Source organism: Apodemus sylvaticus, chromosome 2, assembly GCF_947179515.1.
Source record: "Apodemus sylvaticus chromosome 2, mApoSyl1.1, whole genome shotgun sequence".
Taxonomy (NCBI): Eukaryota; Metazoa; Chordata; class Mammalia; order Rodentia; family Muridae; genus Apodemus; species Apodemus sylvaticus.
The window spans coordinates 4,314,849-4,330,520 of record NC_067473.1 but is presented as its reverse complement, the minus strand read 5'-3'; the positions used below and the strand labels follow the sequence as shown (position 1 = coordinate 4,330,520).

Sequence of the window (15,672 nt, the reverse complement as noted above, 5' to 3'; positions counted from 1 at the left end):
AGAAACAAAACTAAAGTTTTAGAACCAGTGTTGCCTCTATCACCCTGAGTGCTCTATATTAGCAGGCCTTACTCCTATTTTTTGATTCCCTACATCTTTATTCTAGGTGTTTAGAGTAACTATCCTTAAACAGACATCTCTACATGCATAGACTCTCTTCAGTACAAAGTAGGTATCAAGAAAAACTATGTTCTCGGAACATTTACTGGGCACTTAGTATTCATCGAATTGAGCAATATTTTTTTCTCAATAAACCCTCAGGGTATCTCCACTTTAGGGATAAAGTGTCAGTAACTTCTTCAAGGTCACTCAGCTAGCAAGTGGCCCACCATCCTTGTTTTTTAGTCACTATTCTGAAATATTACAAGGCAGCAAAGTTTATTTTTACTTCTGTGAAGTGGTATTCTTCGCATCATGAAAATGTGATCAGTACTCTTTATTATTTAGTAGTTCTCACATGAATTGAACATATCTAATTCATTTTAACACAGTATTTAAAATTACTTGAAGATCTTAGTTAAATTGGAATAATTACTTGAAAATCTTAGTAATACTGGAATAAAGGCAAAATAATGAAACTTAAAAATAATGTTTTAAATGGGAATAACTATCTATATCTTCACTAACTTAAGTCCTTCAGGAACATCTGTTAAATTTCCTGATATCTTAAGCTATAGGCACCAACCAGCATTAGACCCCCGACCCTACGTTGGTCATATTCAGAATTATATATTACTGTCTGGAAAAAAACTTGCATCTTAGAATCATTTTAAAAACTGACTTAGAAGAAGTAAGGAAAATTCTTTTTCTTCCTTATAACAGATGAAAAAGTATGCCACATTTTCACCTGATGGCCTTTATCCATTTCATAAACTGAACCTACTTCCTACTGAGCAGAACAGGTTCAGGGTCAAAGCCCAACATTTATATTGGGAAATTAAGACATCACATGAATAAAGGGAAGGGTCTTGTGGTTTTCCCTTCCGTGTTAATAAGAACAAACACCTTCCAGCTCCAAGGCCTTTTCTTGTACTCTCACCCTGTTCTTTGGGTCTCTTGAGAGTCCTCAGTTCTGAACAAAGGGTAGACTGGGTAAGACTGCACTGGACAAGTTGTTTTAAACAGGAATGAAAGGGTGGCTTGTGGCAGGAAGGAGTATGGGGAAGATTTAAAGCTGTAATTAAGAATTAGGATTACAATAATCTCCCAGTAATTTCCCCCAACATCCACTGGTACAGACTAAAAGAAAGTGAAAATGGCAGCATTTACTACAAAAGCATTTTTAAAAATCATGGTTTATTCTCTTAAATGTGGTGTGGTGGCATGTGTCTGTAATCCCAGCACTTGGGAGCCTGAGGCAGAAGGATCTGGATAAAATTCAAGGCCAAGTTGGGCTACATAATGAAATCAATCATCTAATTTAAATGAATTAACTAAAATTATGCCACATTACCTTGGATGATTACAGTTATCTGGATAAGCATAAATATGCCCTTCCAATTTTAATAGAAATTAAGAAAATATACTCTGAAACTCTCCCAAAATCTTCCATTAGTCTAACTTAAATAGCTCTATTCTAGAAACAACTAAATAGAGAGGATTAGGGAAAAATCACCTCCTTAAGTCCTTTGACTTTTGAGATGATTATTTTTTGAAATTTTTCTGCTTCAAACTATATCACACTGCTTAACATCAAGATCTAAGGGGCATCGTGGCATGGGGATGCTGGTGACTATGAGGTAGGTGAGCGTGCACAATGAAGCTTCCTGACATTGCAGTACAATTCCGCTGTCTGTATGTAATTGATTCGATTTATGATATAAGTGAGCAAGTTCCAAATTACACCTTGTTCTATGTGGCAAGAATTTTTCCTTCAAAGAAATAACAACAACGAAAGAAAATCATTCAGACAAGGAAGCATTAAAAATATATCTTTAAATACTACAATTTAACTTCCTCCCCATTTAAATCTTTAACTGAAAATTGTTATAAAGTATGTTTTGAGAGTTAAAATGTGACTCTGGAAGCTGAATCTAGAAAAGAAAGGTTTAATTCTTAACATCCAATAGAACAAAACAAACTAGAAAGAAATGACACATGAATGTAAATGCAATTTTATTTACCACTTTGATGCTCCAAATGGCACTGCCAGAAAGCTGCCTGGGTTTAAAAATTTCCCGGCCTTCTGAACTGTCTGGGGACCAGGAAGGTGGGCTCACTGTATTATGGTTACTCCAAGCCCCCTAGGATATGGCAGGTGAGAAAATAGATGTATAAAACTTAGCAACATAAAAGATCAAAGCCAGCAACTAAAAAATTTTAGAACGGCAAAAGCAAATGTAAACGTATGGAAAATTAGGACAAATTGCTTTTAGTTTGGGAAAATAAACTTATCACCTAAAGTGACTTTAACTCAAATGTTTGCAGGTATAATTTGCATTAAATATTTAAGTAGAAATATCATACAATAAAGTAAAATAAAAATCAAGATTTATATAGCATGAGTCATGAACTATAATTACAGTACAAAAATAAACAGAAAAGTCAGTCACAGCCTAAGAATTAACATTAGAAGAAAACATTCAGGGATTATACTCATTTAACAAGTATGCCTGTCCCAAAACAGGAAGGGACAACCTTTGAGAGTGTTATATTCATTAGTATAAACACTCAAACCAGCAGGCTAAAATACATACTCAGATGAGTGCATGGACGTTGAATGATTTTGATTGATGGGAATGATATCTTAAGCATAAGTATACCCAAGGAATTAATTTGAATAGTTAAGAACTTAATTAAAGCAAATTGTCCTAAATTTGCAAATTAAAATGACTAAGGCACCTAATATACAAGAACCAATGTCTTATTAGTTAAAATAAAATGAAGGCATTTCTCTTCTAAGTAACCACACTGAGCAATCTCAGCTAATCTGATGAAGCTACTCAAGAGCAAGAACAAAGTTTATTCCACCAAGGTAATCGTTTAAAGAAAAACAGAAGAAATGTCAAACAACAAAGACCCTATTTTGAATAAAGCAATTTAAGAATTTCTATGATATATACCAGTATATATCCAGTATAAATACCAGTTAAATGACAAAATCTTAAAACAAGATATATTGTACTTACCATGTTTCTTGAACATTATCAAACTACTAAGAATACCAGTAATAAGAAAAATGCAATCAGCAACTTAAATAACCAAAAATAAGAGCAGGACCACCAATTCACAATAAAGACACACTTCATGAGTTTAGAGGGAAAAAAATTTAAGAAACAGAAAGGAAAAATTAACTGTACTTCTAATTCAAAGGAAGCAGCCACATGTCTTAAGGCCAGACCATCCCAACCTTTTTATCTGTGTTTTACTGTCTCTGTGAGTCATGTCCCTAGCACACTTTACCCAAGCTCACAGTTAAGGAGGACACAGACTTCTTAGCACAGCACAGCCAGTCATTCCTGTTCACTGCAGCACTTCCATGGCATCTGTGTCTGCACCACCATCCCTGCATTAGTCAAGGGGCCCTGGGAACCTCCATGTTGCCCAAAGTTCATTCTCTGTTCTCATTTCACTCAAGACATTTCTACTAATCTGGTAGTAGTACACCTCCCTCCATGATTATTTCACTCTATTTCCAATGCAAGTTCTTCCTCACTGACTCCTAAAGTCCTCAAATTTCCTAGGAGCTGAAGCCTAAATCCTAAATACTATAGTAAAAATTTGAAATGTCATATTGGAAAATAGTTCTACATTCAGTTTCTAGTTCTACCTTTTTTCTAACATCTCCAAGGAAGTATTTATTTTTTTCCATTTTCTTAATACATCCACGTTGTTAAAAATAAATGAATAACCTTCTATGGAGGTTTAAATAAAAATGGCTTCTGTAGGTACAGAAACTTGTATCTGAGCACTTGGTATCCAGTTGGTTAAAGTGCTTAGGAAGGACTAGGAAATATGACCATAAAGAAGGAGATGTGTGACGGAAAGAGGTTTGAAGTTTCAAAAGACTTGCACCATTCGAGTATGAGCTCTCCAACTCAACTTGTGGATTAAGATGTGAGCACTCAGCTACTGCCCCAGAGCCTTGTCTGCCTGACTGCTCTCATGTTCTCAACCATGATGCTCATGTAATCCAACCCATTGAAACTATAAGCCTCAAATAAACTCTTTCTTCTATAAATATCCTTGGTCATGGTACCTTCTCAAAACAACAGAGGAGTAACTAAGACAACTTCTAGCATGTATCACATCTAAAATCTCTCCCATAGTTGGTTTGTTTGCTAGTCTTTCTTTTTTATAATGTCAACTAGTCTTTCGGTCGAAAGCACATTCTGATCTGTTTTCTATCAACCCTTCGACTCAAACCATCAGCAAACTGAGAATTGATCATTTGTCTCTGGCCACTCCCCTCACCACTTCCACTGCCAGCATCCAATTCCTGCCCTGCCACTGTCTTATACACCATCTGCTCTAACAGTCAGGTATTTCTGCTTCCTTCTACCCCGTTAGAGTCTCCTCAAGACCCTCAGCCTAGCAGCTAGATTCATTCTAAGAAATATAAATCTCACCTAACAAGAAACTAACCTATTTTGAACCCTCTGATTGTGCCTCAATTCACTTAAGGCAAACCTTTCCAGCTGCTTCCTTTCCCTGCTCCTACACCATACATATTTTCTCCCTGTCTGTGCATTTTTCCTGTCCTGGCTTCCTTACTGCCTTCAAACATACTCTACTATTAGCAGTCAGAGCCCAACTGACACAGCTACTCCCCCTTCAATCTTTTAAAACTGGGTGGCTGCTTGTAGCCCTTGAGGTGATGCCTTGAGTATGTGTTTCTGAGAAGGCCTTCCCAGTGCACCCTGGGTGAGCCAGGCCTCCTCACTGACTCACTGAGAGGCTCTGCACCTTATCTTTCTACTTAGTGGTGGAGAAGTATAGGCAAAAGACAGCTCAGCTCAGTCCTCACTACGTCTACTGCCTTTCACTAAAGATAGTTACTTAATGCACACCTGAAGTTCTTTTTGATCTTTTAACATTACATACCTACTACAAATTATCATAAAAAGTAAAACTCCAAGATGAAAATAGTGTTAAACTTTTATCATAAATAAGAATTTTCTGGTGATTATATTTTATTCATCATAATTTAGGTTAGTTTTGATGCCAAAACTGTATCCCATTACAAACAGTACTTACATTTTATATAACATGTATGAACAAATTAAAGAGCTTTCTAAACCAAGAAAATCTGGATGTCAATACAGGAATAATTAGGAAACTATTTGGCTGATATGAAGAATTTATATAATAAAGGCTTGATAGTTGCCTAGTGAATTTTAATAAGTGTATTATCATAGGGCAAAAGAAGAGATCATATTCAATTTTAAAAGGAATAAAGAAAAAAATCACAATTACATGTATATATTTTGACAAAGAAAAAAAATTACCTAATATATCTTTTAGAACTTATAACTGAAATACTGGTGCAATTGTCAAAATTTAGTTATACATCATCCTTTAGATCCCAGCTTTGAAGAATAAGAATGTAACATAAAGCACTGAAAAGGGTTAGCTGCCACTGACAGCTGACAGTGCTTGCCTATCACACTCTGCTCCTCCTACTAGTGTGTCACCACTGCAGTGGACTATGAGCACAAGAACAAGTTATGGGTTTTTCTCTATTTTTGTTCTCAGATTGTGTCAACTTTTCTGTTCAACAACTACTAAGCATTATTTTTCTCTTTCATTATATTTTTGTATACATGAGGACATGAAATAATTCATCATTAAACACTGCATGTACTATCAAACTCATCCAATTGTCCCAAATCTTGGATTTCCTTACCTCTAAAAAAAAAAAAAAAAAATACTAATCCACAATACAATGCTACTATTAAGCTATCTACAACTAGAATTAAGAACAGCCCAAATATAAAACATCAAGTAACTGAAAAATTGAGAAGTGCTACATAGAACCAAGCTCCTATGAAATCCAATAGAGATTATGAACATTATGAAACAGAGACTGAACTGGTTACAAAGAATACAGAAACTTATAAATACATAAAGTAGGTGTCACAGGGTTGTATGAGACAAAGGGGGGACAATAATGATAAGTAGAAAGAAGGTTATGGCCAGCATTCTATTTAAAGTCAAATCTAATCTCAGCTTTAGGAAGCTGAAAAAGACAAGATTACTCCAAGTTTGAGCCCAGCCTAGGCTCCAAAGTACCTTACCAACTACTTTCCTCCAAACAGGGAAGAGAAGAAAGCAACAGAAAAGGGAAAAACAAATACAGTAAGTAAACACTCCTGCCATGTGTCTCAAGGGATGAACAACCAGAGAGGATGGTACTTCACAGGTACTTCTAAGGAATAAAATTTGCCAGATGTCTTTGGTAAATATATCTGTTCACTTAGGCAGATGATGCTATAACAACACCCTGTCCTTATAACTTATAGCAGTCATTTTACATAATACACCTATTCTCTAAAAACCCAAGGTCAGCCTCAAGTGGTAGCACAGCCTTTAATTCTACACTGGGAAGGCAGATGCAGAAGGATCTTTCTAGGAGTTGGACGCCAGCCTGGTCTACATAGAGCACTCCAGACAAGGCAGGATTATGTAGTGAGATCCGGTTTCAAAGAAAACAAAGAAAGAAGAATAACGTTCAGTCTAATCAGATTAAGAAAGTAGACCTGATTGTGATTAATAAGGCACTGTTAAGAGTAAAGTCACTTTAGTATTCAATAGCTTCTGTAAACAACTATGGCTCCTTTAGCCAAGATTGAGGGAACAGCTTTAGAACCAGCACAAGGAAACAAAAAGTTTGGTGTTTCTAGTTTGCATGTGCCTTCAGCTCAGCATTCAAAGAGCTTTTACATATACATGCAACACATAACTTTTGAAAAGATGAGTGTTATTTCAGAATTTATAAACTAAAGCAGACAAGTGGTGGTTCATGCCTATAATCCCAGCACTCAGGAAGCAGAAGCAGGACAGAATGTTAGCTCCCAAAATAAAGGACAACTATGGCTATGCAGAAAGATCATGAATCAAGAAGCAATATAAAAAAGAAAAGAAAAACCAGGCAAAGAACTGTGGGATGTGAAAAATGAAACAGGCTAAAAGATAAAGTAAGGAATTTGACCAATGAAAACCCTTCCATCCTACTTCCCACAAATTCCTAAAAAGCTTTCCCTAAAGTATTCTGTTCAGCACATTACAAAACAAGCAAAAAAAGCAGAGGACAAGAAAGCAAAGCCTCCATCTCTAACTCAGGAGCCTCAGTGGCTGTTTTAGTTAGCCTAGGGTAGAGCCATTACATAATGTTGGAGGATCACATCTGTAATCCTGTCAATCTTGAAGCTAAAACTGAAATAGAAGGAGTTGCAGGACAACATGGGCAATAGTCAGACTTCCTCCTAAAATGTTTATAATGCAGTATCTTAACAGGATACAAAACTATAGGAACCAATATGAGACACAGAACTATGTAACTGTTATATAGTTAATTTTACAAAACAACATGAAAATGGTAGGGGGGAGGAAGTGGTTTGTGAAGGGAAAAAAAAAAGCCTCATGGGATAATAGAAGCCAAATGTCAAAGAACATGTTAAATGTTCTTTAAATGTTAAAGGACGCACGCACGCACACACGTACGCGATCACCAGCACCTTCTGACATATATAAACAGATAGAAAGACACACACTACTGTTCATTGAAAATGTCTTTCCCATAGAGCAAGAGCTAGTTCCTTTGCCTTTGGTGTAATTTAACTTTAGAGGGCAAAAAATACACAGGATTTATTCAAAAGACAAATCAGTCTATTAAAACAGATTTTTATAATGCCTTTATAGCTCTAAAATTAACTTGTTTAATATTAATATATTACCACCACAGAAAAGTCAAATAATTACTGGAAACTATTTAAATTATAAGACTTACAATGCCAAGCAAATACTACAAACTAAACTCATCCCTACTGTTTAATATCAGAAAGCAGCCATTATGTAGAACAATAAATAATTCTAAGCAGCATTATCTTAATTTTAGTATTATGTCTCACTTTAACCTACTTAGAAAGAACTGTAATTCACCCCTAAAATATAGACTCTATATTACTTGAGAACAATGACACAGCCCAACAAAGAAAAGCAGCTTGGAATCCCAGCCCCCAGAGGGGGACAGAGTAGGACAGCCAATCCACAGGGGCCTGAGCCTTACAGAAAGACCTCTGGAAGCGCACGGTGTGCAATCTCAGGTTAGAGTGCCCACCCAACACATTCAAGAGGTGTGCCCCTCATAAGCTGTAGAACATCAGCATATTTTAAGACTAAAATTACTGAAGTAAATCCTTTCTCAAAAAATAATTTTACAAAAAACTTAGCATTTATGTACAGAAACAAACATCAAAATGAGAAACCGTTCAGCATAAAATTTCCATTGTGAAGTTAATATATACATATATAGAGACAATAAATGTATTACAGGGAAAGTAAATTTTACTACTATAGACATAATCTTACACTGTTTTTAAAGTTCTAAGATTACTTTGGAACTAAAAACATCTTTAAAATTGTTTTCTATAGATACTATAATCAAATAGATCATATTTTCATATCCTGGAATTTAATAAATTACATTCTCAGTTAAGAGCCTTTTTTTAAAAAAATAATGCACTCCTTCCAAAACAGAAACATTAAAACTGAGTTCTATGGATGAAAAGTTGCCTTCTCAACCAAAGCTAAATGCATCCTTCCCATTTTAGATTACTGCTGCAATATTGTTTCCGTCATCATTAACATCACCCTACCTGTTTGGACCGGGGTCTACCAGGAGAAAATTTTCTTTTGGTAATAGCTGGTTTACCCATGCCAATTTTTGGAGTGACTGAGATGTATGTTGTTGGCATGATGCTTCCAGCAGCAGAGTTGAAAGCTGAAGGGTAACTGTGCAGCATGTCGCACATAGGCAAGTCTGAACAAAGTGCGGAGGAAGAGGACACATCGGCCTTGCTCAGGTCAGTTGCTGAAGAGAATGGTGATTCTTCCTCAGCTGGTAGCTCTACAGATTTCTCTCCCTGGCATGAACTATCTTTGACACAACTGTCAACAGCAAGAGTCATTTCAAAATCCACACATCCTGTGGGGAATTCAGAATTTTCCTTCTGTTCCAGTTCTTCTTGTACTCTTTCTACCATCATCAGTTCCTTACAAGATAAGGAACTTCCACTGTGTGGCGGCAGGAAGGCTTCTGGTGCGACAGACTCAGTAGCTGGATTTGGAGGGCTTGGTTCTTTAGATGCCACCTCAGAGTCCTCTGACAGCAGTAGGTCCTCTTGTGGCACAATAGTTTGGTGTGGAAGGACTTCCACTGTCACTTCCATTCGGTCTTCATTTTGATCGTCCTCACAAACATGACCACCTTTAGAAAGGATTTCCATTTTTTCAGTATCAACTTCATGAGCAATCTCATTTGCCAAATCAGGATCCATTTTATTGTCAGATGATTCTAAAAAATTAGAATATGGGTGGTATTAACTCATATGCAAATTGCAAAATGTCTAACCATAAACAGGATTATCTGGTTAAAGCACAACTTTGAAGGTATCCAAGAAACAAAATTATTAAAGAAGTTAAAGCAAAAATTTCAAATGACTTGTAAATTAAAATAAATTGGTTTTAATTGGCCTTTTAATAACATAGGTTAGTAAGATCCCTCAAGTACGTAATTTCTGGTTAAAACAAAAGAGAAGAGACACAACTACTAATATATTTCTATTATACCCATATGACACATTTATAATTGAAGCACCTACAGACTAAAAATTATGCATGCAAAGTTTAAAAAAACTTTTTAAGCTAGTTAAAAAAAGATGAACAATACTAAGTGAAGTCCAGACTCTGAAAGGGGAAACTAGATTCGAACATACAGATACAGTCTAGACAGTTGTGACGCTGTGTCTGGCCTCTGAGAGGTTTTCTAGCCACAATGAGGATCCCTTTGATCATTACCTACATATGTAAGACACATCCTGGATTATAATACTTGTTTATCCCCATCACTTAATATATCAAATACTGAAATATGTGTGACTGGCAAACTTTAAATCAGAGTTCTACTTTATTAAAGCTAGTTGTAGTGTCACATGTCTTGAATAAAGCACTTGGGAGGCAAAAACAAGCAAATCTCTCAGAGTTCAACCTGACCTACATAATAAGCTCTAGGGCAGCCAGGGCTACAGAGTAAACCCTGTCTCACAACACTTAACAAATGAACAAAATTTAGCCTGGCCTTACATAGGAGAAAGGTTAGGTCTCGATTGACAAGAGGCTCAAGTGGCTCTACAACAGAGAACTACTGAAAAAGAGACATTTATTTTAAATGTCACTGAAGCTGTATCAGTGAAGACAATAAATTCTTCATTTATTATTTTGAAATCAATGACTAAATTTAATATATGATCTGATACCAAAAGAAAAACCTCACTTTTCATTCAAGCTCTAATGACAGACTATGAATGAAGATAAAAGAAAAACTTCATGAAATAGATCTGTTATACTAAATGTGCAAAACAATCCTTCATAGATAACCTATTTGTTATCATTCTAGTTGAAAAACATTACTTGACAGTTACCTTGTAATCCAATTAAATACATCAATCTGAACATATAGCTTACCAGAAGTAATGAGACCAACTCTGTCAGAGCTTTCTAGTAGATTACTTTTCTGGGGCTCTTCAGTGTACACTTGAATTTCTAGCAACAAATAACATTATGGAATCTTTCAGTAAGAAGTCAACATTTCTCTAACAATGCTGTCTCTAATAGTAACTGAATGAGTTTTACTACAAAATGCCAATTTCCAAAATAAGCACAAACACACTGTTATTTCTTTATCAGTTTAAATCAGAGTTCTATTACAATTAGAACAAAGATACAATTAGGAATCTGTTTATGTACTACAGGTTTAACTTATTTTATCCAGTTAACTTTCTATAAAGTATAAATCTTAATGAGTTATGAAATGTGACATTTAACATCTTGAAAAATTCCAAAACATTATGTATTCAAAGTATATATATAATTTAGCAAAAAACATCTACAAAAAATTTAGAACAGCTCATAATTTAATAAGCAATATTGCCAAATATAAAAATTTGCTAATTATACAAGTTCAGTAAAGCTATTATCAATACCATAAGAACTTAGTTGAAACATCTTTAAAATACCCTCAATAGCACTACTGAGATAACTTGATATAATAAAATTTCCAGTATCTCTGCAAGAAATCTCTTATAATCTGCAATAAATTTAGTTCACAATTATAAGAATATAAATTATTATTATATTTATATTATTATTAGAATATAAAGATGGCTTTTTAATGAAAATTACCTGGTCCGTAAACCAAGTACTTATTTACTAACAAGACTAGATTACAACTAAACTATAAAAATAGATATGCCAAAAATGATTTTTTTCTAAGAGTCTTCTCTGTACTACTGAGTCACATCTCCAGGCCTTAAAATGCTGCTCTTTAAACAATTTCTAAGAAGGTTTTTGCATACTATGTATTTTCTTCAGAACTATAATCTTACCATCTGGAACAATTCCAGGTCTGGGCTGGTGATCATTGACATCTTTATTTACTGTCTGCTCCAGAAATACCACTTCACCTTCAGGACCTTCAATTTCCATCCCACTCGAGTAATCTTAAGAGAAAATGATTCATTCTTTTTACCTCAGAGAAAGTTTTTTGTTTCCTCTGATAAATTATCAGCAGCAATGCACAGTTTTTCTTCAGATTTTACTTTGTTAATCAGAAGCATATTTATAGTTTAAAATGTGAACATTATAAAGCATTACAAGTTTTAGTGTGTGAATGTTTTGAAAAAGCCTCACAGGATTTAGGTGTAACAACTACACCTAAAGCTGTGGCAGTACACATTTATGATCCAAACACTTGGAGGCTAAGGCAGGAGGTTAATGAATTCAAGGTTAACATGGACTACACAGTGACTGTTTCAAATACAAAAGACAAGAGGAAGGAGAGTTTTGTGTAATTAAAAATACAATCGGATTTGATACAAAAACTTCATTATAAATTAAGTAATATGCTGGTGACTAATCAACATAATGCTTTTAAAAGTATACATACACACACACACACACACACACACACACCCCACACTTTTTACCTGTAGGTAGTTCAGGCATCTCCACTTCATTCCCTGGATGTAAGGGATCTATCTCAGCTCCTAAGTGTTTACAATACATGCAGATATAGTCTTCTTTGAGCTGAGAATCCAATTCCTGATCAGTTGGTTTGTCACATTCTAAGTGAACCCATCTGCAGTAATAAGTATATTTAAATAAAAGCCTCTAATTTAAAGCCAAATTAGTATGTAGGGAAAGTGGAAGTCAATTGCTTAAAAAAGAGAATGATAAAGATGAGAAAAAGATGGTTAAATGGGTTAGAGACCACCAAAGGATTTCAAAAGGAAGATGACACTTATGGACATAACTACAGTATCATTGACTTATTTTTCCTTCCTTATTTTCAAACTACCCTCTCTTGAATTTTTCTCCCAGGGTTCATTTCTGATCTTGCCTGTTCTTATCTTTTTCCTATCTGCTTCTTAAGTCTCTCAGATTCATTAAAAATAACAATAACCATTTGCTGGGTACTATGAAGCATGCCTTTAATCCCAACACTTGGGAGGCAAAGGATGGAAGACTCTGAAAGTATGAAGCCAGGTTCATCTACACAGCAGGATCTAGGCCACAGTGAATCTCTATCCAAAGCGGAATTCTACCTACAACAGCACTCTAGAAAGGGTCTGCAGGAATGACAAAAAGCTTACCAACACATTAGAGCAAATGATCACAAGAACCAAAGAGTCAGCAAAGCAGTTAAATGGAGCTGTGCCTTCTTACCTCTTACAAATATTACAGTGGAGCATGTCTTTCTGTAATTCTGAATGGTAGCACTTTCCACAAAAAGGACATAAATTATCCTGCTGTTGATAACAAGTGTCACATATCAGACAGTTATGGTGCCACTGAGCACTAGATCGGGTGCCACATTCTATACAGATTCTGCAATTCTAGATCAAGAAAAATAAAAAGGAAAAAGATATTATACATTTGTAATTGCAGTTCTGATGTAAATCTTTTGGAAATGAACAAAACATTTGTGGATTATTCATTATTCATTACATCAATTTATTTTTGAAAAGGCAATTTGTCTTGAATGGTGACTCATCTCATATAAACTGCACTAAACCCTTGAGGAAGTTTTAAACAGATTGAAGATACTCAGGAAAGAAAACATGTAAGAAAGAAACCAGAAACATAACAAGCCAGATTTCAAGGATAAAATATAACCTAGAACAAGATAGCAGTCAGTCTACCAGGGCAAACACTCCTAAAACTGATTTTCCCTCTCCCTGAAGTCAGCAATTGCCAATAGCTCCTTAGCTAGGATGGGAGGGACTTCATGTCTATGTCTTGCTCCTCTACATGTTGGGCTTTTTGTCTGGCTTAATGTTGCGTAGGTCTTGTGCATGCTGTAACAGCTGCTGTTAGTTCCTATATACCCTGCTGTATGTGGAAAACAGTTATCTTGTAGCTGTCTACTGCCTCTGGCTCTTACAGTCTTTGACCCCTCTTCCCAGGTTTGGGAGAAGAGGGTGTAATAAACATAAAGCTTGTTGGGAAAAAGATAACCTGGGCTATAAAGAAAAAAACTAGGCCACAGCTCAGGAACGGCTGGTTCAAAGAACAAAGCATACTTCTGCATGCTAGATCCAGAATGAAAATCAAAAAGAAGCCAGAATCTATTTTAGTCACTAGATTCAGATGACCATGGTAACAAATACACCTAAAGCTGAGAAGCTAAAAGCCAAGTGTGGCAGATCCACTGGAGATGACTAAAAGCCAGTGAAAGGCCATATATCCAAGAACTTATGAACGGTACAAGGTAGACTCTACTGTCTAAGGAAGAGAACACAAAATTGAATGTACAGGGAAGTGGAGAGGATCCAGAAGGAATTAGAGAAGTGGAGGAAATGTGATTGAAATACAATTGTATGAAATTCTCAAAGCGTTTTAACAGAGGAGAGGGAAGAGACCAGGGAGTAATTCCTGAAAAATATGGCTCCGTATCTTACCACTGTATATGGCAAAATGCTGCTGTTGTATTATTCCATTAACTCCTTGCTAGCTTAGGAACTAAAACAGCCAGGACTACACAGTGAGACTGTCTCAAAGTAAATCTTTTGCATGGCCAAAAGAACTATTACAAGTCAAAAGGCAAACTGACATATTAATAAAAACATGTTCATCAAACAATACATGATAATAGTCCATATTTCTCTAAGAACTCTCAAAAGTAACAAAATGTTTACTAAAAGACCAAATACTGAGGTAAAAATTGATTCTTAAAGATGAACAAATAATTTAAGATATGATCATGTTCACTCCTAAGAGTGATGAAGACTGAAAAACCGTTAAGCTATCCTCTTCTGCCTTGTGAGGCAAACACGTCACAGCTAAGTAAGAAGATCCTCCTGGCACAGATGCCGCAGCAGCCCTCTCAGTGTTGGCACTGCAAAATGCACAAATCAAAACTAGACACACACACAATCCACAGGTAGTGAATCTACTTCTAAACATTTATGCGGGCAATTTCAACAATTCAAACACCTGCATGCGCACATAGTTACATATTTCTGGAGCTTTTGTACTATGAAACATTGGAAACCTCTTGACTATCAAAGCACAAGAAACTGGTCAAATAAATTGCTGCACAAAAAAAAAAAAAAAAAAAAAAAACAGCATAGTGGGCAAATGCTTTTCTTAAAAAAAAAAACTCTCTGAATTGATATACTTTTTATGTTAAAAAAAAACTAAGAACTGACTGAAGAACTTCCAATATTTTTACATAAAAAGGACATACGCAAACTGTCTATAATGTGCTTTTAGGGTAAAGGAGGAAAACACAAATGAAGGATAAACCTGGAAAGCAATGACATTAGCTACTTACAAGAGATTAGGAGAACCAGGGAACAAGTTCTAAGAAGAAAGTAGTGACAATTCTCTCAGTAGACATTTGGTAAAAGTTTTGACTTTTGGAAAGAATGTTAAAGTCCTATATATTATTTTTTTTAAAAATCTGAAAGAAAAGAAAGGGGAATAAAACCCAAACAACTCATTTTGATTGAGAGACTAAATGAAAGCATGTATGTTCTTGAATTTAGAGTTCTTACCATGAAAGAAAATCTTTGCAAAAAAAAAAAAAAACCCAAAAACAAACAAACAAAAAACCCAGGATGAATCATAAAGACATAACAAGGGCAGCACACCCCATTACATGTACATGTGAGTAAATACTCATGAGCATGTAAATATATGCACACACTCCCCTTCCTAACTTCATCTGCTCAGAGGTTTAGAAAGTGAACACCTTCAGGAAGCTGAAACGTGCGGGAAGTAATTTCTTTGCAGAAATCAATCAAATAGCAAAAGAAAGGTATAGACAGAATTAAATAGTAAGAGACAGAGAGCACATGACATTTTTTTTGTGCTGAATCCTGGTTGAAGGGTCTGCATGATGCTTCCCATCTGTCATTTACAATAATTATCAAGTAAATTTTTAAAGAAATG

General features: G+C 35.3%; 1 protein-coding gene across 11 annotated transcripts in view; it reads right to left on the bottom strand.

Moving 5' to 3' along the window:
- The window catches only part of Kmt2c (lysine methyltransferase 2C), a 227,668-nt gene that overhangs the window by 90,208 nt on the left and 121,788 nt on the right, over nucleotides 1–15,672 (bottom strand). For all 11 annotated transcript variants that reach the window (XM_052172978.1, XM_052172983.1, XM_052172986.1 and 8 more), the window contains exons 10-15: nucleotides 12,943–13,112; nucleotides 12,204–12,355; nucleotides 11,604–11,717; nucleotides 10,684–10,761; nucleotides 8,817–9,514; nucleotides 2,124–2,243 (exon numbers count right to left, since the gene is read on the bottom strand). In XM_052172978.1, coding sequence (XP_052028938.1) covers nucleotides 2,124–2,243; nucleotides 8,817–9,514; nucleotides 10,684–10,761; nucleotides 11,604–11,717; nucleotides 12,204–12,355; nucleotides 12,943–13,112 — 1,332 coding nt within the window. The remainder of the gene's footprint in view (nucleotides 1–2,123; nucleotides 2,244–8,816; nucleotides 9,515–10,683; nucleotides 10,762–11,603; nucleotides 11,718–12,203; nucleotides 12,356–12,942; nucleotides 13,113–15,672) is intronic.